This window comes from Conger conger, chromosome 12 (genome assembly GCF_963514075.1).
Source record: "Conger conger chromosome 12, fConCon1.1, whole genome shotgun sequence".
Lineage (NCBI taxonomy): Eukaryota > Metazoa > Chordata > Actinopteri > Anguilliformes > Congridae > Conger > Conger conger.
Window position 1 is genome coordinate 13,674,152 of NC_083771.1, and position 26,973 is coordinate 13,701,124.

A 26,973-nucleotide genomic window follows, 5' to 3' on the forward strand; every position below is an offset into this window, starting at 1 on the left:
ATGATTTGTTTGTTTGCAAACAGTTGATGTCTGTGAGCATAAGTTTAAGCAGCTTTTTCCTCTCCACAGAGATTCTGTTTCTTTGTGTGGTTATTCTCCACAGGCTACAGGGGATTATTTGTGCATGGTTCTGAACCCTTGTGCGAGTATCATTTTCGGATAACTCATTTCCGGGTGAAACAACCGCAGTGAATATTGATTGGATTTATTTGAAATTATTCTGTCTGTGCTTGTGTATAATTTGTGTATACATGTTAATGTGTCAGTTTGATGCATGTGTACACATGTCTGAGAAATTAGTTGTCAGTCTGTTTTGTTATTTCCATATTAATTTTGGGTGAATGATCAGAAGTGAATATTGATAGACTGGGGAAGTATTTATTCATATTTAATGAATGCATTTCCTCAGAAAGCCCTTTACAGGGCATCGACCGACTAAAACTCAATTCCTACTGGCTGTGTATGGAGAAGAGACATGCCTCAACAGCGCCCCCTTCCTCAGCCAACCATAGCACAACATAATCCAAAATCTGTAACAGAAGAAAGTCCAGAGCTGTGGTCCTTGTGTTGAAATGTGTTTATTACTCAAACATATAAAACCATCCATCACAAAACACACATCAGAAATGTTTTCAGCTCTTTAAACATAGATAACGCGCAAAAGTATTACTTTTATTTACAGTTTGAAGTAGACCCACAGACACTTAGAATCAAATCTAAAAATGCATTACTGATCTCTCATTCGCACATGCACGCATACACACATGCACGCACATGTAAGCGCACACACACACACATGCACACACACACACCGCTTCACATTTGAACTACTCCCCACTTTCACTACAGCGAAGTAAAGACCTGTGCTATTTCCTTATTCAAAAAAGTGTCTGTGTGCAAGCCTATTCCCTAATGTGTGTGTGCAATGTGTACACATCTGAGGATGTTCTTGAAAAGTGTGTGTGTGTGTGTACACGTGCATGCGTGTGTGAGTATGCGTGTGTATACATGCGCGCATGTGTGTGTACACGTGCGCGTGTGTGGACCTGTCTATCACATCACTGTGAGTATCACTGGTAATTACTCCCCATCACATTCGCAGTGTCCGTGGTGCTTTCCTTCCCACAGGGATGACTGGAAGGCAGCTGCTGCCTCCAAGACCGCAGGCCCGAGGGTTCAGCTCGGCCAGCCTCAGCTGATTCATCTTCCTCAGGCAGTTTTCCTTTTATGTCATTCATCATAAAATCCACGTGTGGCGATGTTGCTAAACTCACTAGTCTGCTAATCTGTCACTAAGCATCCTCTAGTTCTGCTGCCTTCCAGTCGTCACCGAAGCAAGGAAGGTGCCTAGGGTGCTCAAAGCGCCCCCCCCCTGCCCACTTCTTCCCCTCAGTCCTCAGACGGGGTGTCCGTATCTGCTGTCGTACGCGCGCCTTAGCGCCCCCGTGCTGGTGGAGGAGGGGGGTTTCAGCGCTTTGCTGGAGTCTGTGAGGTCACTGCTGAACTCTGACTCCGCCCACGGCTGCCCAGTGCCCACGGAGCTGTAGGCCACGCCTGGGCGGAAGGCGGAGATTCGGCTTTGGGTGCGACTCTCCGGGGGCGGAGAATCCTCTCTTTAATGTCACAGGAAGGAAGTATCACATTACATTAGAAGTGTCACAGGACCAACATTATGCAACATTATCCTTTAGCAAGGCCCTTAATCCCACATTGCAATTGTACAATTGTAAAAAAAAAAACCCAAAAAACTAAAAACATTTCACAAAACTCCATATCCAAATTCCATACCTGATGTCATTGGCTACTTCCTTGTCCTTGCACCTTCTACCATATCGGCAAATCAGAAGACAGACCAGCAGCAGTAAGATGATTATCAGCAGCAGAACACCAATCACAGTGCCTGCAATTACACCAGCTCTGCTGGGGGCTGCAGAGGGAGGGACATGTTTTATTCATTTACAGTAGTTTCTCACATACTTATTTTTATCCTTTATTAATGTCAAAGAATAAATAAAGGGCTCAAACTTTCCAAAGAAAAAATGTCAGACATTATAACCAGAAAGCTGGTTCATCAATTACACCAGCTCTGCTGGGGGCTGGAGAGGGCGGAACATTTCTTATTAAATAAAATATGGCATTTTTTTTCAATGCGGATCTGGCCAAGTGGTATGAAAATGTCAGGTTCATTATGGTGATAGCCAGCATATCCATAAAATGTAGACTTCTATCCTTCCAATTTATGTGATGACTACACCACACCTCTGTTCAGTGTGTGCACTCGTTGATATGGGAGCTTTTTACTTTCGTTATCCATTTGTTATGATGCATCCACAACTTTCTCATAGTTCCAGACTTGGTGCCTGGACAGCTGCTAAGACAGTTAACCTGCTAAAACAGACTGCCAATTCAGTCCCCGACTGAAGACAAAAGTCTATGGTCTTAATCTCAAGAACCAGATATTCTATTGTTTTCAATATATTTTTAAAAATATTTTCTGTGGAACATGCTTTCGTCAACCAGAACATTCCATCCTCTAAGATATACACGTGGCGTTTTCCTGGTGGGCATCAGGTGAGGTGAGGCTCAAACAGAGGTTTCTCTGTACACAGTGTTATGCGTTTTAATTTATTTTCACCCTCTGTGCACACCGTAGTCCATCTGTCAGTTGATTCATTCCCTGTTATTCATTTCACCTGTCTCCCACTTCCTGATTGTTTTCCAGACCTGAGTGTATTAATACCCGTTTCTGTTACTCGTCACCAGATCTGTTTCTGTTACTCGTCACCAGATTTGTCCTGAGCTTTTGCCATACTATCCAGCGTTTATTTCTGTCTGATCTCTTGTGTTTCAACCCGTTTTGTTCTCGATTTCTGTTTTCTAGATTATCCTCCTGTTCTGCCTTGACCCGCAGTCGGTTAGTATTCTTGGTTCTCGTTCTTGTACCTTTGCTTGTTTTGACTGCCTGTTTCTTTTTGACCTTCTGTCTGTGACTGCGACTATTCTTTGGATTACCCTTGTTGTACCCGTTTGCCAGGAAACCAAACCTTTGTCTGAACTTGTCTGAACAGCCTGATCTACACCATTCCTGTTTGCTGGTTCTCGACCCCTGCCTTGTCTGATCTACTGCAAAGTTAATAAAGAATTAAACTTTCACTTCCCTGGTCTTGCAATTGAGTTCTTAGTTCTAGTGCCTGACAGATAAGGTGAAACAGGTGCGAGTGGCCTTGTATTTCTCTGCACAGTGTGTTAAGGTAAAACAGAGGTGTGTTCTGGACTTGTGTTTCTCTGCACAGTGTGTTAAGGTAAAACAGAGGTGTGTTCTGGACTTGTGTTTCTCTGCACAGTCTGTTAAGGTGAAACAGGTGTGAGTGGACTTGTGTTTCTCTGCACAGTCTGTTAAGGTGAAACAGGTGTGAGTGGCCTTGTATTTCTCTGCACAGTGTGTTAAGGTAAAACAGAGGTGTGTTCTGGACTTGTATTTCTCTGCACAGTGTGTTAAGGTGAAACAGAGGTGTGTTCTGGACTTGTGTTTCTCTGCACAGTGTGTTAAGGTAAAACAGAGGTGTGTTCTGGACTTGTGTTTCTCTGCACAGTGTGTTAAGGTAAAACAGAGGTGTGTTCTGGACTTGTGTTTCTCTGCACAGTGTGTTAAGGTGAAACAGAGGTGTGTTCTGGACTTGTGTTTCTCTGCACAGTGTGTTAAGGTAAAACAGGTGTGTTCTGGACTTGTGTTTCTCTGCACAGTGTGTTAAGGTGAAACAGAGGTGTGTTCTGGACTTGTATTTCTCTGCACAGTGTGTTAAGGTGAAACAGAGGTGTGTTCTGGACTTGTGTTTCTCTGCACAGTGTGTTAAGGTAAAACAGAGGTGTGTTCTGGACTTGTGTTTCTCTGCACAGTGTGTTAAGGTAAAACAGAGGTGTGTTCTGGACTTGTGTTTCTCTGCACAGTGTGTTAAGGTGAAACAGAGGTGTGTTCTGGACTTGTGTTTCTCTGCACAGTGTGTTAAGGTAAAACAGGTGTGTTCTGGACTTGTGTTTCTCTGCACAGTGTGTTAAGGTGAAACAGAGGTGTGTTCTGGACTTGTGTTTCTCTGCACAGTGTGTTAAGGTAAAACAGGTGTGTTCTGGACTTGTGTTTCTCTGCACAGTGTGTTAAGGTAAAACAGGTGTGTTCTGGACTTGCGTTTCTCTGCACAGTGTGTTAAGGTGAAACAGAGGTGTGTTCTGGACTTGTGTTTCTCTGCACAGTGTGTTAAGGTGAAACAGAGGTGTGTTCTGGACTTGTGTTTCTCTGCACAGTGTGTTAAGGTAAAACAGGTGTGTTCTGGACTTGTGTTTCTCTGCACAGTGTGTTAAGGTAAAACAGGTGTGTTCTGGACTTGCGTTTCTCTGCACAGTGTGTTAAGGTGAAACAGAGGTGTGTTCTGGACTTGTGTTTCTCTGCACAGTGTGTTAGGGTGAAAGTGAAGTGCGTTTGGACTTACGTTTCTCTGCACGCAGGGCAAACGTGCAGTGCTCTGACCCCACGGCATTGCTGGCCTCACATCTGTACATCCCAGCAAACGTCTCAGAGTGGTTGCTAATATGCAGCACACCTGTTATAGAGTCTGTCAGACAGTCACAAAGACACACATAGACTCAGTGAGCACTTTACTTGGTATATATTAGACTTATTGGTCTTCTGTTGCTGTGTATCTGAATTTTCTATCTTGTGATGCACCATGATAGCATCGTGGATCAAAAATTGGCAGATCTCCCATTTGCTATAAATGACCAACTGATTTGTTCCAATCTTTGTGGTTTGCTATGAAGAAGCCTTTGATTAGTAATAAACACCAACTCATTATAGCTCCATCCGCTCTGAGATTCAATAAACTGCTCTACCCCAAATATTAGTGAGTTTGCAGACCGAAAAGCGCATAGAGCAGAGGTTATTCATGAAAATAATGTCCTTCAAATAACAAAAAACGAAAAACAACGAAAAACAAAAAAACGATTTCCCTTGCAGGCCCACAAGCACAGGCTTGTAAACGCAGCTACAGATTACAGTTGTCAGGTAAACTGTGCGCAAACATAGGTATAGACATTGGGACATGCATATTTGGAAAGCATACATTTACTTCAGCCAGCCTACAGATAAAAACTTTTTTTTCCTGCTAGCCTACAAAACAAAGAGCTAACTTGACATTTCAGTTCCAGTAAAACTTTTATTGCTCTGGGCAAATGCTATCCGTAAATCGCCTCCGCATGTGTTCAGTGATGCGTTACAAAGCTCGGGATATTTATAAACGGTGCGCTTCAGTTTCTCACCCAATTTGAGCCCAGCCCTCTGATCGCGGAGAGCGGCTACTCTGCAGCAGAGGCCAGCTCCCGGGGGGATTGTTTACGCTTGGATAGCCTTGATGTTTTCTGGCTACCCACGCGCCAGAGCGGCCTTCTGATGTATCCGCTTGCAATTAAACCGGCTTATCGGTATTGTCTCATTTGAAACCATTATCATGGCAAGTTTTTAACAAAACGTCTTTGGGGAGGATTCCAATGCGAATTTCCGAATAAAGCTGAAGATATTTTTTCGTATGTATTTTCCCTTGTTTGATCCTATAATGCGGCTGAAAAACGTTTGCGCTCCCTCAATCAAGGTAAGTGCATTATGGGGAGGAACATAAAAACAAATCAAATTTAAAGGTACAATAGGTAAGAATAGAATAGGTAAGAATTTTGTGTTAAAACCTTGTTGTAAGACCATTATAAATCCTTTCCTATCATTGAAAAAGGCTGACTGACATGTTGACTCACCCTCTGCCTGTTTTTATAGTCCTTAAATTAGGGTTTCAAAATAAACAATTCATAGACACTCCTTGTATAGTTGTACAATAATTAAAGCTCATTGGTTGAAAACAGGTTCTAATTGACACAGCCAATGACATCAGTGCGTTTACAGAGGAGGGGGAGGGAAGGGTGTTTGTTGCTGAAATTCCACTCTTGACCATTAGAAGTCCGAAATGACCTATTGTACCTTTAATAGGGTGAGCTGAGCACTCGGTCCAATGTTGTACGAGCAATTGGATCAATATCCATGAACATTGGCATGTTTTTGAAATTTCTTTTTTTCATTGGTTGCAGCAGTTGGATATCAGTAACGAATGCGTGACATAAACATATTATTTAACATGACGTGAATGGCTCCTACATGCACTGTTGCAGTGTGTTGCACTGCTGTATGTGAAAAGCTCCATTTGTACTGAAAGCAAGCTCACGCTTCGCCCTGTTTTTGGGCGGGACTCACCTTGCGTAATACTGGGGTGAATCCCGGCCCCGCCCGCTTTCTCCCATACGTAGTGCAGGGGGGTGGATCCCTGTGAAGACTTGCAGTGGAGAGAGAGCGCTCCCCCTATAGACGGGCTGCCTTCAGCCCTGCATGTGGGCACTGAAGGGGGCACTATTGAAGGGAAAGCCAGTCAGGAAAGTACAGGCAGTATTGGATTTACAACTATGAATAATTCAACCTCATCGTATGCCGGATACATTGTACTCAGTTTAAATATTAAACAGACGAATGCTGCTTTCAGTAAGAAAACATGTCTTTGTGCATTATAGCTGGTACTCTTTTATTTACACTTTCTTTGTTGGAAGAAAGGAAAGTGCGTGTACGATTTGCAGACAATGTGTGCATGTGTATGTGAGTTTCTATTTATGTATGTGTGTGTGTGTGTGTGTTCGGGTGTATGTGTGGGTATGTGTTCATATGTGTGCGTGGTGTGTATGTGTGCACATGTGTGTGTGAGAGTGTGTTCATATGTGTGTGTGCATATGTGTGTTAGAGTGTCTGCATATGTGTGTGTGTACAAAATAAGTGTGTGTGCATACAACCAAATACAGAACATGACTCCTTTATTTGACATTATGTTAATTTGTCTCAAACATTGAAATGGGGGACTACATATAAAAACTGCTGAAATTACATGGTGAAACCAAAATGTATAGAAATACCATTTAATAGAAGCTCTGAGTCTGCACTTTGACCATGTATGAATTGTAATCAAACTGAGAAAATAAAATATTAAATCAGAAAAAGCAGAAACCACAAAGGTGACCACAAACTTTTGAATGGTAGTGTATGTGAGTGTGTGTTCGGGAGTATTGTGTGTGTGGGTATATGTGTGTGTGTGTGCATATGTGTGCATACGTACATATGTACGTCATGTGTGACAGGTAGGATATGTGAACAGCGCTCACCCATGACCACCAGCGTGACTTTGCGCATGTCCACGCCTGGAGCTTTCTTCACCTTACACTGGTACGTGCCCGTGTGAGACACCTCCAGAGCTGAGATGGAAATGGAGGCATCTCCATGGCTGGGGTCCCCTGCCCTAAAATCCAACCCCTTTGTGAGGCTGGGGTCTCCATGTATCCATTTCCTCCCTCCTGCGAAGGACAGGATCTGATGGACACAAAACAGAGATGTGCCTTTACATGCCCCCCCAGAAGGCGCTAAATTGTACATGAGAAGTTTATGAACAAAAATGATTGAGGCAGGATGATTGGACAATTTGCAATTTTGGACATAGGTTCACATTTTCAAAATGGCTGTGTTTCAAATCTCAGCTTTGAAGAGGTTTCAAGAACCCCAAAAAAGGTTGGGCGGCAGTTAACTCACTCAATCACTGTTTGAACTTATCATAGTATTAGAGTTGGCTTTTGATTTTTTGCCTTTTTTCATGTTTGCTATGTGGTTCAGTGCGTTCTTTCCCTTTCAATCTAATAAACTTTGTTTAGGTAAGGCCCACATCCCTGAATTTTTCTCTTCTGAAATATTTTCTAGTATCAAGCCTAGCATTGTGACATTTCTTTCCCCTGTTTTAATCTCATTGTGCTTTCACATCCTTTGTGTAGTGGACCACAAACTTCCCACAGGGAAATACCAAGCATTCATGATATTCCTGGTCTGGGCTAAAGCTGCAGCCTCCATTTTCAAATTTTCATTTTCCCCTTGCTGTGGTTTCAATATAAGAGATCAACTGGCACACAGCTGTTGGGCTCTGAAGATATTTTGGTATCCGAGTAAGTCTGCTGTTAAGAGGAGGAAACTCAAATGGAACAGTTTTGTGTTTGGTTCGGCACCTGTGTGTATGACGTGATTAATTATATGTTGAGGCGAGACCCTATCAGCACTCCTGACAAGCACTGAATGGACATTCTCAGCTGTTGTTTTCGTGACATCATCAAGAGCCAACGTTAAGTGGTTGTGACTTCTTAAATATGTTCTTTGCCATTGTCTGTGCCTGAACTAACAAACTTGGCAATTGGGGATGATAGGAGATTAGAGTTTCATAACCGGATGGGTGGGCCGACACTGTCACACTGGAAAAACAGTGTGACTGTGGATCAATGAGTCACCGCGTGAAAGTTCCAGCCATATTTTTGGGCTCATGAAGTTCATGAAGCATTCTACACACCTTTCATCCCACAATCAAACAAAATAATAATAGCCGATGGCGATAAATTGCACACATGGAGAGTAAAAATTAGGTATTTTACAAAATGACTGAATTTTTAGCACTGAAGTCTTTGGAAGGCTGAGGAAGAACCCCATAAAAGGTTGGACTGAACTTAGCTCACTCAATCACTGTTTGATCAAATCAAACAATCTGTTCTCCAAGGCAAAGGACATTAAAGTGGTCCACTTCAGTAAGAATACAAGATAGAGCCTCCCATCTTGGTTTTCGTAAAGCCTCTGTCCACCACTTATATAAAATTTAATTACAGCTCATGTGAATCAACAGTTGCCATTTACGGTGACATTTCATTTCCAGAGTGGCATTCAAGGTGAAATACATGACCACTTTCATCAAGAATAAAGAGAGCAGTCATGCCAAAATCAAATCATGAAGGCTTTTAAGTACTAGACTACACAATTATGCTTAAACCCTGCATTCAACAAAAATAGCCATTTCAAAAACATAAGAAAATATACAAGATAACAAGGGAGCAATAGTTAAAGTCTAAGCTATGTCCATTGGAATGCTAATACCAGATCAGTACATTACAGCACAGACTATTAATGAGGATGACGTCTACTCTACAAGCATAAGATGGCAAAGCTCAATGCACCCACCAGAGTGTCTTTCTGGGTCATGTCAGGACTGACAAGCGACCATTCAATATCCAGATCTCCCACATCATTGGATCCAGGGGTGTATGTGCACTCCAGGGCAGCTTTCTCTCCCTGAGCCTTCTGAATCGTCTGAGGACCATTGGAGGTCACCTGCATTGCCACAGCGACACCTAGAGTTGTGGAGGACAAAATACACTACAGCAAGGCTCCTATGTGGCTCAGTCAGCTGAAATGTCTTTCAGAGATTTTCTGGGGAGGGTCTGCCCCGTTTCCACTGGGTTGTAGGAACTAAAATCAGGCAGGAACAATCCACAACAGGAACTACATTTGTGTTTGCTTTCCCACCCCATCACCAGAACCCTGAAGATATGCAAAGGAGGAGGTCTGCTGTAACAGTATGTATTTACTGGTCAGCCTGTAGTCTTTTATTTTTTTGGAGTCTATAAGTTTTTTTCCTAGCACTGTTTAGGTGAGTAGTCTATGCCCATGCAGTTCAGTGAAATGCAAATAAATATTACCTATTTGTTACAAGTCGGGGATTCAAGTGCCCTCAATACTCTCAGACTCTCATCATTGGTGATGAAGTCAAGTCTTAATTGCAGTTTCATAATCTAAATGAATTATTTTTGAGTGGTTGATTCACTGGAAATTTGCGGCTGACCAATCAGCGATGTACAAGACTGCCAGCTCCAATCCATTCTTCCTGGTATCTTAGAAAAGTACTACCTTGTGAGCAGGGACTAAACAGAAATCGCACAGGAACTAAAATCGGGCCTTGTTCCTCCTGTGGAAAAATGGCTTCCTGAGAAGGTTCCTAGGGTGGAAAAGGGGCTCACTTGGAGTGCAGGAGGGGGTCTGTACACCCAGTCAAGTCACAGCACAAAATGTTATATTAAATAAATTTTACATTTGCATTTGTGGGAAGGAAACACTGTTGAATGTTCGGGAACCATTGTGTTCTTGTACTGGGTGCATACAACCAGGTGCTGAACATTAAGGAACCATTCTTGTACAAGGTTGATTGCATACCAGGGGTAGGGTTAGTTAAGCTTACTAGGGCTCATCTTACCCACTGTATCCAAAACCCTAGGTACTTGCCAGGACCCCACTGGTAACCAGTTCTCAGTAGCAAGGGAGCAGGGTTAAGGAAGACTGTGATGTATACTCTCCTTGTCTAGGGAGGAAGACTGTGATGTATCCTCTCTTTGTCTAGGGAGGAAGACTGTGATGTATACTCTCCTTGTCTAGGGAGGAAGACTGCGATGTATCATCTCCTTGTCTAGGGAGGAAGACTGTGATGTGTACTCTCCTTGGTTAGGGAGGAAGACTGTGATGTATCCTCTCCTTGGTTAGGGTGGAAGACTGTGATGTATCCTCTCCTTATCTGGGGAGGAAGACTGTGATATATACTCTCCTTGGTTAGGGAGGAAGACTGTGATGTATCCTCTCCTTGTCTAGGGAGGAAGACTGTGATGTATACTCTCCTTGTCTAGGGAGGAAGACTGTGATGTATACTGTCCTTGGTTAGGGAGGAAGACTGTGATGTATACTCTCCTTGATTAGGGAGGAAGACTGTGATGTGTACTCTCCTTGGTTAGGGAGGAAGACTGTGATGTGTACTCTCCTTGGTTAGGGAGGAAGACTGTGATGTGTACTCTCCTCAGTTAGAGAGGAAGACTGTGATGTGTACTCTGCTTGGTTAGGGAGGAAGACTGATGTGTAGTCTCCTCAGTTAGAGATTTAGTTCTGATTCAGTTAGTAATTTCAAAGTCTATGGAGGATGGGCGGAGGTTTTTTTTATCCTCCAAAAAATAAAAAAAGGTTTTATTTTTGTAAAAAGAATATGGTTTAAAAGCCCCTTTCTTTAAATGAAAAAAAAGAACAGAGCCCTAATTTGAAACCCCAGAGCTATTCTTCTGACACTGTCGTGCACAGGTAGAATACTGTCAGCGGTGTCAATTGTTGCTGTCACTTTATCTGTCACGGTTGTCAGATTTCATTGAGAAGTCTGTCACACAAGCTCCCCTCCCCTCGGTGCTCAACCTCTATTCTCCTCTGACTTCAGCTGGCATTGTACATAAGGCTGTATTCTCTGAGACCTTGGCAGCTTTTTCATATAAATTATACTGCAGATTTGAATTGTGGGGACTCATATTGCAGATTTGAATTGTGGGGACTCAAACTGCAGATTTGAATTGTGGGGACACATATTACAGATTTGAATTGTGGGGACTCATATTTCATATTTGAATTGTGGGGACTCATATTTCATATTTGAATTGTGGGGACTCATACTTCATATTTTAATTGTGGGGGCTCATACTACAGATTTGAATTGTGGGGGCTCATACTGCAGATTTGAATTGGGGGGACTATGACTGGCTTTCCACTCCTTCAAGCTGTTTAAAACATGTTCTACCAGCGATGACCTGGGACCAAGATGTTTGGAGAAAGGTAGTTCTTTCATGACATCATGCTTGATGAACAAAAAGGATTGCAATTGGCATCTCTTCTGCTCCTCCTAATACACACACACACACACACACACACGTGCGTGCACCCACACGCACACACACACACACACACACACAGCATCTCAACAGTGCATGGTAAAGGTTTCTGCCATAATTAAATTCTCATGCATTTTTCTAAATTGTGCATCGCTTGTTACTTAACATTGCCTATTTTGGGGCATGGCTTGGTCACCCCAAAATAGACAAACTGCAGGGGAACTCTCACCTGCATTCAGGTACAGCATGACGGCACACAGCACAGCCGCTGTATTCCTGGGGTCCATTATGCGCCTTTCAACATCCCTGCTTTTCACCATCCTGCAAACAAGTGTCAGATTTGAAACCAACAAGCAGACTCACTGTGACATTTTCTTCCCTTAATGGCTGTAGACAGCTGAGACCGTGCCAGGCAGGTCAATCTATTCCCAACGGTCATATTTCTGCACAAAATTGCATCAGATTTTACAGTTTTTTGCAATTCCTAACAAGCTATTATCAATGTTTGTTGATTGCAAAACTCTTCATACAACTCTTTGCACCAAAACACAGCTTGGCACAACAGTTCATGCCATGCTCAAAATGCACCAAAATGACAAAAACATGTCTAAAAAATAATAATTCTGCCAAAACACCAGCACTAGTTTTCTTCTAACAAAAATGAGTTTCCAACACACTAACAACTGGTGGCATTACAATGGATCCACTATTTTTGTCAATCTTTGAAATAGAATATAATTTTGTGTTCACTAGTTTCTGTTTTGTTATTGTAATTGTTTTTTTACAGTTCAAAATTGCTGAAAATATTTTTTTTATACTGAACTGACTTTTTCAGAACTCTTCACACTGAGCACAACAGCACTCTATGTGGACCCAACTGTGAATAATTGTCTCATTGCTTTGACCAAACATGTATTTAATGTTTTCAAAAATCTTGAATTCATTCCTCAGTCAGACTCAACCACCAAAAAACAGTTCTTCATTCGGCAGTAGTCGAATGCATATAAATTCACATGACATTACTAACATTACGTATTTGATTAGCTGGTGTCCTTGTCCAGTATGACACATAGCTCATATTTGACACTGTCAATTTATGCAGCTGAGTATTTCGTTCATGTAATTCAGGGGAAATGCGTTCCTCAAGGGGCCAATTGAATTGGTTGTTATTCGGGTACAACAGCTGTGACCTCTGTTTATTAATTATCATATTAATGGTAAAAACATTGCGACAACAGACAAGGTACACTTGTTCTCTCATCCAAAGTTTCTCTTTTTTTAATACTGTTGTCCAACCCCAGTACTCAACAAACCTGGATTCAGTTTACTAGCCCTCCTTAGAAACTTCTAATCCCCCCAGATTTTCCCTTTGGTGATGCAATCCGAGAGAGAGCAATGTCTGGCCTACCTGAGAACGTAGATGTGAAACTCTGATTAGATCTGATGGGAAATCTATCCCACATCCTCACAGAGTTCAACAAAAGCAAATAATGCATGGTGTAAAAATGTGTTGTTATTATACTAATTCTCTCTTGTTAATAGTGCAACTAGTGCAAAACCACAAAAGCGTGCAGTGCTAATAGATGCAGTGTCACCATCTGTACCTGTACACCTTGAAAAGTTAAATGCAAATAAAAGCCGTTGCATTAACCTTCATTAGAATGCTATTTAGTTATTTCTAAAAAATCTTTTTCAGAAAATGTAGTTTATCTATTTTCATTTAGAATAGTATGATGACATCAGTCACAAATGTTATACGGGATAAAAGTATATATATGCTTTTATTACCACCCAATAACCAGTAAGTATTCAAGGTGAGATCTCAACAAGACTATTAAGTCTTCTGCTGCCGCTGTGTGTTCAGAGATGCTCTTCTGCACACCACTGTTGTAATGTGTGGTTATTTGCATTACTGTTACCTTCCTGTCAGCTTTGGCCAGTCTGGCCATTCTCCTCTGACCTTTCAACAACACGTTTTTGCCCTCAGAACTGTTGCTCCCTGGATGTTTTTTTTTGTTTTTCGCACCATTCTCTGCAAATTCTGGAGACTGTTGTGCATGAAAATCCCAGGAGATCAGCAGTTTCTGAGATACTCAATCCACCCTGTCTGCCACCAACAATCATTCCACAGTCAAAGTCACTTAGATCACATTTCTTCCCCATTCTGACATTTGGTCTGAAAGGCAGCTGAACCTCTTGACCATGTCTACATGCTTTTATGCATTTAGTTGCTGCCACATGATTGGCTGATTAAATATTTGCATTAACAAGCTGGTGTAGAGGTCTACCTAAAAAGTGATCACTGAGTGTAAACAATGTTTCTTGGTCAAAAGTGTTAGCCTACACTAGCACGTTAGCCTGCAGTAGCGCTTTAGCGGCCTGCTGGTCTGGGAATGTTAGCCAGCTCTGGCACTATTGGTCATATTCATCAGGAGGAGATGTCAGCACTGCTGCTTGTCCTCTGCTATGAGTCATTTGGGGTAAGAGTTGTGCTAAATTACATCAGGGTACAGTAATTCCTCTGCTGTTCATTCCTCATATACCAGAAGGGGGTCCCAGGTCATCCTGTGAGACAGAGTTCTATGTCCAAGGTGGAAGGCCTGGCCATACAACAGGAGAGCTAAACAGACCATGACCAAAACATCATTTAACTCTGACTAACACAGCTTGATTGTCATAGCATGTTTCTAAGGGGGTAAAAACATTTGTATTTACTTGCAATGTTATGTGAAGTAATTCCAGACCAGTCAAATTTTAGTCCCCTCTAAAAATGTATTTACATGTATTATCTTTCTTTCTTTGTTTTATGTTTCTCTGTTCTCTATTATTCTAAATAACTAATAATGAGAAAGATGATGATGATGATTATTATTGTCATTATTATTATTATTATTATTATTTTTATTTTATTTTTTATTATTATTATTATTATTATTTGTGAGTAAATAATATTACTCTTGTCCTCAGGTTCAGCTTCAGGTACGTTCAACTGAATTCTGTCTCCACCAACCACCTGACTTTGGTTACATTTTCCATGTGATGTAACCTGATCTACTGAAAGCCAAATAAAGTGCTGCAGAATGGAGCATTGCAACACACACTCACACACACACATACACACACACATACACATACACACCCACTATAGGGTCCCTATTGGGGTCATACGTACTCTGCTAGTTTAATTAACTCTGGAAATTTTACTGTGCAGTACTTCTGAACGCTTGTATATCATGTACACTAGCTTGCTTTTCACCTGAGCTCTGAATAAAGTACTGACTGACTGCAATATATACTACAAGAACCAAACCACCTTCTGTATTCCCTCTATAGTCATAAGGTTTAGTTAATGAAGAGTTTCTTAACTGAATTTCAATGTACATTTAACAAAACAAATATGTATACAGTGGCTGTAGAAAGTATTCACACCCCTTAAGTTTTTGCACACTTTATTGAGTTGTAGATTTCATTTTAAATAGATAGAATTGCCATTTCTTCCCATCAATCGACACTCAATAACCCATTGTGACAAAGTGAACACATTTTAAACATTTTTGCAAAAACTTAAACTAATTTATATAAGTATAGCTGCATTCATCCTTCCCTCAATTCTGACAAGTCTCCCCATCCATGATGCTGCCACCACCATGCTTCACTGTAAGGATGGTATTAGCCAGGTGATGAGCAGTGCCAGGTGTTCACCAGACAGTTCTTGGAGTTCTGACCAAAGAGTTAAATCTTTATCTCATCAGACCAGAGGATGTTCTTCCTCACGCTCCTTTAAATGCAAGCAGGCTTTGGTCTAGCCACTCTATCAGGCCCGATTGACGGAGTTTCAGTTTGCTAACATTTCCAAAAACATGTTTTCACTCTGTCACAATGGGTTATTGAGTGTCGATTGATGGGAAAAAATGGCAATTTTATCCATTTAAAATGAAATCTGCAACACAAAGTGTGCAAAAAGTGAAGGGGTCTAAATACTTTCTGATGCCACTGTATTCTAGTTATGACAACTAAATGTGGAAAACAGGGACATGTTCCTCAAAGCAAAATTAGTTAGTCAGATAACTGCACCAGACCCTTCCCAAATCTGGAACATGGACTGAGGTAGAAATAGCTGCTCCAGGTTTTACTACAGCGCAGTTATCCAGCTAACTCAGTAATGCTGCTTTGTGGGTTTTACTTCAGCGCAGTTTTCCAGCTAACTCAGTAATGCTGCTTTGTGAGTTTTACTTCAGCACAGTTATCAAGCTAACTCAGTGATGCTGCTTTGTGAGTTTTACTTCAGCGCAGTTATCCAGCTAACTCAGTAATGCTGCTTTGTGAGTTTTACTTCAGCGCAGTTATCAAGCTACCTCAGTAATGCTGCTTTGTGAGTTTTACTTCAGCGCAGTTATCAAGCTAACTCAGTGATGCTGCTTTGTGAGTTTTACTTCAGCGCAGTTATCCAGCTAACTCAGTAATGCTGCTTTGTGGGTTTTACTTCAGCGCAGTTATCCAGCTTACTCAGTAATGCTGCTTTGTGAGTTTTACTTCAGCGCAGTTATCAAGCTAACTCAGTGATGCTGCTTTGTGAGTTTTACTTCAGCGCAGTTATCAAGCTAACTCAGTAATGCTGCTTTGTGAGTTTTACTTCAGCGCAGTTATCAAGCTAACTCAGTAATGCTGCTTTGTGAGTTTTACTTCAGCGCAGTTATCCAGCTAACTCAGTAATGCTGCTTTGTGGGTTTTACTTCAGCGCAGTTATCCAGCTGACTCAGTAATGCTGCTTTGTGAGTTTTACTTCAGCGCAGTTATCAAGCTAACTCAGTGATGCTGCTTTGTGAGTTTTACTTCAGCGCAGTTATCCAGCTAACTCAGTGATGCTGCTTTGTGAGTTTTACTTCAGCGCAGTTATCCAGCTAACTCAGTGATGCTGCTTTGTGAGTTTTACTTCAGCGCAGTTATCCAGCTAACTCAGTGATGCTGCTTTGTGAGTTTTACTTCAGCGCAGTTATCCAGCTAACTCAGTGATGCTGCTTTGTGGGTTTTACTTCAGCGCAGTTATCAAGCTAACTCAGTAATGCTGCTTTGTGAGTTTTACTTCAGCGCAGTTATCAAGCTAACTCAGTAATGCTGCTTTGTGGAACAGGCCCTCGGAGTAACAAAATAAATACATCAAATTATAAAAAATAAAAATGAACTGCCTGCTAACTTGTTGCTCTGAGTTTTGAAAGACAGGTAAGATTCAATTCTGTGATAGAAGGACTGCTTTCGACAAACAGGAACACAGACACTGGGGCCTTTGTTTACATTTGATATGCAAAATACAATGAGCCCGTTCACCCTCCCACGGTAACAATAATTTCCAAGGAATAAATCCCAGGGAACACAAAGATGTCACAAATCCATTTCATACTGTAAGCATGTACAACATATCTCAGACCATATTGAACATTTAGTCATAATACAATTACAGGATAAATACGGCTGCATCTTTAAACCAGTTGTCATGGCAACACCAGGCCAGAAGCCCAAGCATATGGGAGAGTTGTGAATGAGGAACATCGTTCAGAGATGATGGCATCGATGTTTTCAGACCCTACTAATTTGGGGTATTTGTTCACTAATTGCGATATTTTCAGAAAAGTAAATGCATACTAGATAATGACAGGTGCATCAATGACCAATAAACCACTTTCTACAGGAAGGAACTGCACTTTATTTAGCTCTAATCAGCAGTGTTCCAACTTAACTCAATAAGAGGGAACATCCATTAGAAACTCAGACTAGCTCCCTCCAGATAACTCTCTCACTTTTACAAGATGCCACTGTTATATTGATTCTGTGATCTGCCTAACACTCTCTAACAGCCATTACTTTATATTATTTTATACTTCATATTAAAGTAAATGAAGCCGGGCTGAACATGAAACAAATAACAATCTGTCCAACTGCACAGGATTTACAAAGTTTAAGGAAAAAGCAGATGACACTTATTCGATACAAGACACACTTCCACTCATTAAACCGCCATCTAGAACGCCGACACAGAGAAAGGCACCCCATCATACCCAAAATGGCTTCTGATGTACCTGACTGCTGGGAATCGGCTACATCCAAACACAAAGCCAATTCCGATCGATTGACAAATGACTGAAGTGTCCAGAGCAATTTTTCTCTTCATCTCTCCCCTTCTCTCTCTCCCTTTCTCTCTCTCATTCACTCTCTCTCTCTCTCTCTCTGTCTCTCTCTCTCTCACACACACACACACTCTCTCTCCCTCCTTCTCTCTCTCTATTGCAAACAGACTCTCACAGTCACTAGGTCACCTTTGCCCGGGATAGGCTACCTCTTCCTCTTTCATTAACCATTGAATTAACACAACAGGGTCATTCTCACATAACAGGTTCTTTCACTTTGTTCTCGTGTAGATTCAACACACACACACACACACACATACACAAGTGGCCACAGGCAAACACATTACAGACATTAGATATGCAGAGACGTGTACACACATCTTGGTTTCTAAACATTCTGTTTTGCTGTGACAGTAAACATTACTTTTCATTAGGCATGTGACAGTTACTGTAATGGCACAATTATGTGCGCATGGTGTGAAAGCTGAAATGTTCCACAGACATTATCTGTCCGCTTATCGACAGGCTAACCTCACTTGTTTTCTGTGCTTCAGTAATCCCCACAGGAGGGAATAAATATGCAGTCTCTGTGGCAACTGAACTGCACCTGCTAGTTATAGGGTGGAGTCAAATTACAGCGGCTTGGTATCTATGTGACATCAGCAGAGCTCAGCAAACAAGTTGGGGTGGGGAAGGGGGAGGGGGAGGTTCAAAGGAGCAGTTTCAAGCATACACAATGCACAATCAAGATAAGATTTTTTATTTGTTTTTACATTTCAGCTTTTTTTTTTTTTTTACGTGTCTCTTGTAAAACCACGCTCATGTTTCAATACCACAAGAAGAAAGACAACTGCTGATCCTGACTCCCTTTTGAATAAGTTTATCTAAAATGTCAAGATAAAATAATGGCACTTTAGGCACCATAGATGAGGGCGACACAGCAATGATACTGTTGGAGAAATTAGAATGAATTGCACTAAAACTGTAAATGTTGTTAGAATATGATGAAACTATTATTGTTAATGATATCATTATTGTTATTTTATTGTTATTTTTTGTTATTGTAATTATTTTCTGTTCACTTTTGTTCAATTTGCATGTATGACTGCACACTGACTTTCCTTTCCAAGCAAATTTTGTTTAATATATGTCAAATGCTTGCATAAATCAGTATTTATCTAAATAAAGAAAGAAGTATTATTTTTTTACAAATCGATTTACAAATCGAATCCGCTGTATAAACACCGCTTGTTCGGTTGCTTCAGGCTTCATGTCTTTCAGAAATTAAAGCAGATAAGTTAGTATAATAAACACGGATCAGTGGGGTCTATTATCAGAGATTGGCTATCGAGCGGACTTCCACCCTTTGACACAGCGTACAGTTAATATTTATTCGTTTTCGTGCTAAAGTGTTAGCTGATCCAGCTTGCAGTTACAGTTTGTATTACAGAGGTGAAACTTTTAAACAATGTGGGACGTCGTGATTGTCGGCGCTGGATTGTCGGGTTTAGCTGCAGCCAATCATGTACTTAGGAAAGACGCGCAGCTGAAGATAATAGTTTTGGAAGGAAAAGGTAAAGTAGGTTTCGGTTCTTAGACCGGTTATGCACAGGCTACTGAACACCCAGCACCAAACTGTGTACAATTGTTTTACAGTACGGTGTCATTCACAATGATAACGCCAAACTGTACTGAGAAACGTTTGTGTCAAATTGTATTTAATGTATTCTAAAAACATTTTGTCTTCTTCTATCTTCTGTCATTCATTGTTAAATGATTACCTTTTACACAGCATTACTAGTTTTCTTAGTTTGCTTTTGTGGCTCCAGAGATAATGACAGAACCTCAATGTGCAATAATAATCTGTCGACCAGCCTAATAACTAGGTACTGAGTGTAACAAGAAACTTTCTCAAATCTTAAAACATCTCTCACTGAAATCTCTAACCATACTGTCTCTGACCCCTCAGACCGAGTGGGCGGGCGAACGGTGAGCCTAAAGATCCCGGCTGCCCGTGGAGATGATGTATGGGATCTCGGAGGTCAGTGGGTGGGCAGGTAATCTGACCTAATGGAACTAAGATTGTTTAGCGCTGCGATGACTGTATTTCTAAACTGTCACAGACGCTGCCTTTACAGTCTCAGAAATAAAGCTATGAAAAGTGCCTAAATAAGTCAAAATTGTACCCCTAACCAGCAATATATGATTCATTTGTGCCTTTTTTTCTTGGAAAACATACTCATTTGTACCCAAAGAGAACATTGCTGTACTTTCAGGGTACATTTGGGGAAATAACAAAAATGTTATCCACTATCACTTTATTTCTGAGAGTGTGCATTATAGAATTTCAACGTTTCAACATTCACAATATAAGTAGATGAGCACTGGTGTTAACTTATGAAGGAAACATTGTTTACATTTGTTTACCTACATAGGAAGGTACCAAGTCCCAATAGCTTTGCCTTAAAACTGCTTAGTAAAACAAAATTATAAATACAAGAGGTTTAGATGATCATGGTTAGATGACCTCTTTAGTAGGCCTACTCTGACCAACCTCAGTCAGTATACAGTGCTAATTCTGTGTCCAGTTAGAATGAGCGTGGTAACAAAAAGGAGTACACCTTCACAAGAGAAGGATTAAGAGAACCAAATAAAGAAAGAGATAAAGGGCTACTGCTACAAAAAAAGAAGAGAAAAAACATGAAAGAGAGAGAGAGGAAGATAGAGACAACAAGAGAAGGTGAGAGAGCGGTCTTCAGTGTGCAGACCATCAAATGAAAATCAATGCCTGTGTACATTTATCCCCCGACAGTCCAGAGGATAATTAAACAGACTAGCATTGATTTCAGAAACCAGACAGCAGACCAGAGAGAGAGAGAGAGAGAGAGAGGGAGTGAGAGAGGGGGGGCTCTGTCATCATAGCATCAGTCCATTGAGTAATATCTCACAGCGTGGCTGTGTGGGAATGAGGAGGGAGCGTGGCCTCACCCTGCCCTGAACATGAATTAAATGTGCAATATAGAATATTTGGCTGCTTGTTCATTTTCATCATACTGGTTAATTTGAAAATGTTTCAAAAAGTCTTGCATTTCAGTATTTACATGGGACGTGTTCTTAGAATGTTACTGAATACTGTTTTGTGTTTTATTAATTTAGCTAATTGGTGCAATTGGAAGATGCTACCACTACCAGTACCTTTATATGTAACATTTCAAATCTTTCCCATTTTGGTTGTCAATTGTGCCCTATCTATTCCAATTATTGATGTTAGCTGAGAATACACCATCAACAACCCTGTCCCTCAGCAGCCTGGATGGATATAGCGCCTTCTTCAAGCTGTATCATCTCGCCCGTGACCATGATTCCGAGGCGCTATTGTGTGCTGCAATCGTACTAACCCCTGTCGAGTCAAGCCAAACTCGGCTTTGGCAGGCCCGGGAATCAAACCTCGGTCCTCAGTGTGAAACTGTAATGAACTGATGCCTGCATCAAGGTCCGTTACTTTAGCCTCCCCAACATGCACCTTTTGTCCAAAAAAGTAAAAAAAATAAAAAATAAAAAATAAATAAAAACCGCTTGACTAAATTGTGTACCTGCTCTGTGAAACCAAAAATATTGGGTTTATCCCAAAACATCAAAAAACTAACAAAACATGTGACCTACAAGAAAACAGCTCTGCCTGGGATCTGTGTTGCTAGTTGCTAGGCTACATCTGCCTGCTTCATACACAACTGTGATGTGATTGGACACACTAGGAAAGGTCAGCTTCAAACAAGGTTAAATGATTTGGCCATCGACTTGGTTTATCTTGAGCTGTGCGCTATGCCAGGCTTAGCGTTGCTGCCAAGTTGGGCATCAGCGCTCCCTCCATAGGAATTGAATGGCTTGATGCTGTGTCGAGTGTTTTGATGCTGATCATGCGAAAGCCGCTCTACCCTCCTGTCTCCCCTCCATCCATGGCTGCGGCAGTTGGCTTAGGCAGAGAAGTCGACTGACACCTGGAAGGTTGGTGGTTCAATCCCCAGCGTAGCCAGACAGCAGTGTTCCGGTTGTAGGCCTACAACCAGAGAGGGTGGCTGGCTGAAGTTACATTTACAGCAACCGTAAAAACTGCCAAATTACACTGAACCCCATAACTGCTCCAAGGGTGCTGCCTTGTGGCTGACCCTGCACGCTCACCTGTTTGATGATGCACGTGCAGTGCAGTACAATGTGTTTGGACGTAGGTGCAATTTCTGCTATTTTGGCTCTGTACTCATTGGATTTGAAATGAAGCAGTGAATGTGAGGTCGCATTTGAGGGTATTTACATCCATGTCTGGTGATCTGTGCAGTTACATTTGTTTTTATACACAGTCCTCCCATTTTAGGGGTCCAAATATAATTGGACAGTTGGCTTCTCAGCTGTTTCTGATTAGTCTGGTGTATCCAGTCACTTACTTTAACCTCATATTGTTTCATTTCATATTCAATGAGCTGGAATACAGAGCCAAAATAACTAAATTGTACCACTGTCCAAATACGTACAAACTGCACTGTATGTACGGGAACCATTGTGCCTGTGCTTCTAGGAGCAATTCCAGTTACTAAGTGTTAATGTCATCTTAATGCCATAGCACACAGACCCATGTGATGGACCTGATCCGGGAACTGGGCCTGGAGGTCTACCCACAGTACACAGAGGGGAAGAAGGTGCACCACATGGGGGCACCAGAGTCCAAGGCCCGCACCTACACCGGCAGCCTTCCCTTCTCCTCTCCACTGGTGCTGCTGGACACCACCCTCTTTCTGTGGAAGGCAAGAACATGTTTTACTGTACCCACCTCATCCCTGCTCACCCCGCTGTAAAATCCAGCTACATGCCAGCCTGACCAGCTTGACTATTGAGGTGGTCAAGCTTGTCACTAGCTTGGTATGCGATCAACCGGCTAGTGTTGGTAGGTTGTCTGAGCTGGTAGCTGGTCAACTGGTTTCAAAACAAAGCTTGAACTGGTCAAACCATGTCAAGCTGGGGGCAGGTCTGAACTGGTCAACCAGCTAAACTATGTCGAGCTGGGCACTGGTCTGATCAACCAGCTGCCAGCTGTTTCAAAACCTTGCTTGAGCTGTATTCAGTCTGGATTCAATCTACATGTATCCCTCACCTTTGTCATTGAAATGAAAGAGGAACCTCTTCTTCCAAAAACCACTTCACAAATTATTTTTCAGAAGCTGCTGAAATAAAATTTACAGCAAAAAAATGAGCTCATCCTAGTATCTCTGTTGGGTGTCAGTTTAAAAGCTTGTAAGATGGTGATTTTTTGGGATTTGAAACGCTGTGTAAAATTGAGACCCTAGAATGATATGGTCCTAACTGACATTTTGACAAAATGTTGGTGTCATAAATATGTTGTTTATAGGGCAATTTCATAGGATTTTTATGTTGTACATTCACAGTACTTTTAGGGTGTCTGTCATTTTGATTGATGAAGAACTGCCCTGCGTTTCAGTTTTGCTGTGTTAGGATGTAATGTAATGTAATGTGAAAGCTCAATATCTCAAAACTAGAACTCAGATAGAAGCTTATAATTCCAAGGTCACTAGATGGTCTCTGTGCTGGGATTGAGATTGAAAAGATGTGTAAAATGGTCTTTGTGTTGGGATTCATATTGAACAGCTGTGTAAAATGGTCTCTGTGTTGGGTTCAGATTGAAAAGCTGTGTAAAATGGTTTCTGTGTTGGGGTTCAGATTGAAAAGATGTGTAAAATTATATCTGTGTTGGGATTCAGATTGAAAAGCTGTGTAAGACAGTGTCGGTGGAGGATCCCATCTCAACCCCCAACGCTCTCCAGTATGACAGCATGACGCTACACACCTACATGGAGCAGCACATCTGGACTAAAGGTCAGGAGAAACACATCTGTTTCACTAGCGGTATTGTTTCTTAACCACGGTAGTAAAAGCAATGGCAAAAGTAATATTAATGATAAAACAGTAGTCGTTCAGAGTAGTAAGAGTAGTAGCAGCTGTAGTAGTAGCTGTAGCTGTTCTAGTACTGAAATTGTAGTAGCAGTAGTATAATAGGAACTGTATTAATGACAATAGTAGCAATAAAAGTAGTAAAATCATGTAATAATAGTAGTAGCAATTACATTATTGGCATTTGGCAGACACATACAGTACCATTCAAAAAAAATGTTTTTTTCAGGAATTTGAATTTGTGAAGAAAACATTATTAAATATTGACAGTCAGATTTTATTTATTTGTGTGTTTTACCATTCTACAGAAACAGCTATTTTTGCATTGTGTCCTCTGATTATCAATGGTGCAGAATTAAATAAACAGATTAACTTAAAAGTAAATCAATGCAAGTGGAATAATTGGCTGCATGGCCCTGAAACGCAAAAACCTTTTGCCAATTATCCTTCTGTTACTCTGCAAAGCGTCTTTGTGACAGTTCTCTCTGAACAAATAAAATAGATTTGTTGTGAATAACTGCATCGAGTCCATGGCCCATTAGTAACACCAATCATTTGATACCTTCTCACAAGCTTTCACTGCTGTCTCTTTAAGTTTATCCTTTTCAGTTTTTTTGGAAATTCTGTCTTCTGCTGCTTCTTCAAGAGAAATCCATGCTCAAAATCAGGTGACTGGCTTGGCCAGTCTGAGACGTTTGACTTTTCCTCATTGATGAGTGTTTTGGTTGCATAGGTAGTGTGTTTGGGGTGATTGTCTTGCTGTGGGATGAAGCACTGGCCAGTGAGGTCGGAGGAAAGTCTTTGTACAGACAAAATCTATGTGCACTTCTGAATTCATGCTCCTGCTGCCTTCCTCTGTTTCATCATTGATAAACACGAGTGAGCCTGTTCCAGAAGCAGCCATACATGCCCAAGCCATGACCACTTCCATATTTCACAGATGGAGTGGTATGCTTTGATTCAGGGGCCTTTCCTTCCTTTCTCAACACTTTCTATTGCTTTAGTAAATATTTATTTTGGCCTCGTCTGTCCATAAAACCTTTTTCCATCACTCTCGCTCATCTCTGGCTAATGTATGTTTTTGGCAAATTCTAATCTGGCTTTCTCAGTCCTTGCTGCTGATGAGAAGTTTTCCATCTTGTAGTGTAGCCTCTATAATTCAGCTCCCAAAGTCATACAGCGACATTTTCGCCCCTGCCCTCAGGAGACTGCTACTGATGTCACTGACCGTTGTTTTAGGTGTTTTCTTCACAGCTCTTCATCTGACATCCACTTCCTTTAAGACCAACAGTGGTTTATTTATTTTAGAAGAGTTTCCAAAATGCTATACTTGATATACCCAGTTTCTGTGCTATCCTTCTTAATGAATTCATATGTTCTATCAGCTTACAGATTAGTCGCATAATAATAGTTAGTTCTCTGGTCTTCCTGTTGTTGTATGCCTTTCATGTCCAAATGCAACTCCAATGCAGCACCAAAGATCAAAACAACAGCTAAAACCAACACTCTTTTAGGTGTGAACAGTCCATTCAAAAGGAATCACCAGAGCAAGTCTGTCAGCCATCCGTTAACCTACTTTTGCACAGCTGAAAATGCAGGGACCTAACACAAAAAAACTATTAAATAAAATACAATATGCATGTAAATACCATTAAATAAAAGCTGATTGTCCTTACCTTTGTCTCATATTCATCTTTTGATCTCAAATCCAAATTATATAGCAAAGACTCTATTATAACACTCTACTGTTGCCATACTTTTATATGTAATGCAATAAATGGCAGCTGTTCATCAATGATTGCAGCACATGTAATAAGCACAATGCAGCAGTCATGGGGCAGTAACGACAGCACTAATAGATGTTGGATAATAATGACATTGGTGATGGCAATAATTACAGCATTAACACATTATATAATGAAAGCAGAGCAATTATATCATTAGTGGCAGCACTAAAATTCTCTCAGAGAGCAATTTATTAGGTAGGCCTGTACAGCAGGCAAAGATTTTGGTAATGCAAAAATGTAATGAGCCAATCATGTGGTAGCAACAAAATGCATAAAATCATGCAGATGTAATCAAGAGGTTCAGCTGTTGTTCAGATGACCAAATGCCAGAATGGGGAAGAAATGTGATCTAAGTCACTTTGACCATGGAATGATTGTTGGTGCCAGACAGGGTGGTTTTAGTATCTCAGAAACTGCTGATCTCCTGTGATTTTCACACACACTAGTCTCTTCAGTTTGCAAAGAATTGTACAAAAAACAACAGCAACAAAAAAACAGTGAGCAGCAGATCTGCAGACTGGTCAAAGCATAATGTTCAGGAAGGTGAAAGTAACACAAATAACCACACATTACAACTGTGGTATGCAGAAGGCATCTCTGAACACACAATGCGTCATAACTCCAAGTGGATAGGCTACAGCAGTTGAAGTAAAAATAAATATGTCTAATAAATACCTAATAAAGTGCTCACTGACTGTAAGTCTAATAAATACCTAATAAACTGCTCACTGAGTATGTTGTACACTAAGCAATGATATAATTTGTGACAGGGCTAAAATATGTTGTACAATAATGAGAGCAGTCATATCATGAGAGGCAGGGCTAATAGATGTTGGACAGTAATGAAAGCATTGGTATCATTAGCAGCGGCGCTAATAGATGTTGCACAGTAATGGCTGACAGCAGTAATGACGGTGCTAACAGATGTCATACAACGCTGAGAGTGGTAATAGCAGTAAAGGATGCAATAACAGCATCGATAGCAGGAGTGGGAGCTATAATAGCAACTGTATAGCAGCGAGTGGAAGGGCAGTAAGCATTTGTTGAGTGTCTGGATCAGTGAGTGCTGTCTGTGCGCAGAGCTGCAGCAGAACATGGGAGTCTGTTGCAGGACGCTCTTCGGGATGGAGCCCGCCCAGCTGTCCTTCCTCTACTTCCTGGTGTTCGCCACCGCGGCCGGGGGGGTGCTGCCACTGCTGGGGACTGAAAGCGGCTCTGCTCAGGAGTTCAGAGTCAAGGTGACTGCACACGACCGCTCCTCCCCGACACCCACACACACACACACACACACACACGCTCACACACATACACACACCCACACACACACACACACACACATGCTCACACACATACACACACCCACACACACGCTCACACACATACACACACCCATACACACACACACACGAACACACCCACACACACACACACACACACACCCACACACACACACACACACACACACACACACACGCTCACAC

At 41.4% G+C, this 26,973-nt stretch overlaps 2 protein-coding genes across 4 annotated transcripts in view; one reads left to right on the forward strand and one right to left on the reverse strand.

Moving 5' to 3' along the window:
* Positions 1-559: 559 nt before the first annotated feature.
* vsig8a (V-set and immunoglobulin domain containing 8a) lies at positions 560-17,882 on the reverse strand. Of its 3 annotated transcripts, none has more exons than XM_061263566.1 (8): positions 17,700-17,882; positions 11,855-11,931; positions 9,116-9,285; positions 7,237-7,441; positions 6,287-6,439; positions 4,485-4,607; positions 1,789-1,927; positions 560-1,613 (listed from the first exon to the last, which is right to left on the reverse strand). In XM_061263566.1, the coding sequence occupies exons 1-8, from the start codon at positions 17,789-17,791 to the stop codon at positions 1,397-1,399; spliced, it is 1,176 nt and encodes a 391-aa protein (XP_061119550.1). In that variant the 5' UTR covers positions 17,792-17,882; the 3' UTR covers positions 560-1,396. The 3 variants fall into 3 exon arrangements, with proteins under 3 accessions (XP_061119550.1, XP_061119552.1, XP_061119551.1); XM_061263568.1 differs by having other exon boundaries at positions 9,116-9,265; positions 17,700-17,881; XM_061263567.1 differs by having other exon boundaries at positions 9,116-10,499; positions 17,700-17,881.
* Positions 17,883-19,184: 1,302 nt separating this feature from the next.
* Positions 19,185-26,973, forward strand: part of si:ch211-127i16.2 (probable flavin-containing monoamine oxidase A) — a 45,720-nt gene continuing 37,931 nt past the window's right edge. Inside the window, exons 1-5 of the mRNA XM_061262072.1 lie at positions 19,185-19,321; positions 19,717-19,804; positions 22,363-22,543; positions 23,516-23,630; positions 26,573-26,730. Coding sequence (XP_061118056.1) covers positions 19,216-19,321; positions 19,717-19,804; positions 22,363-22,543; positions 23,516-23,630; positions 26,573-26,730 — 648 coding nt within the window. The 5' untranslated portion in view covers positions 19,185-19,215. The remainder of the gene's footprint in view (positions 19,322-19,716; positions 19,805-22,362; positions 22,544-23,515; positions 23,631-26,572; positions 26,731-26,973) is intronic.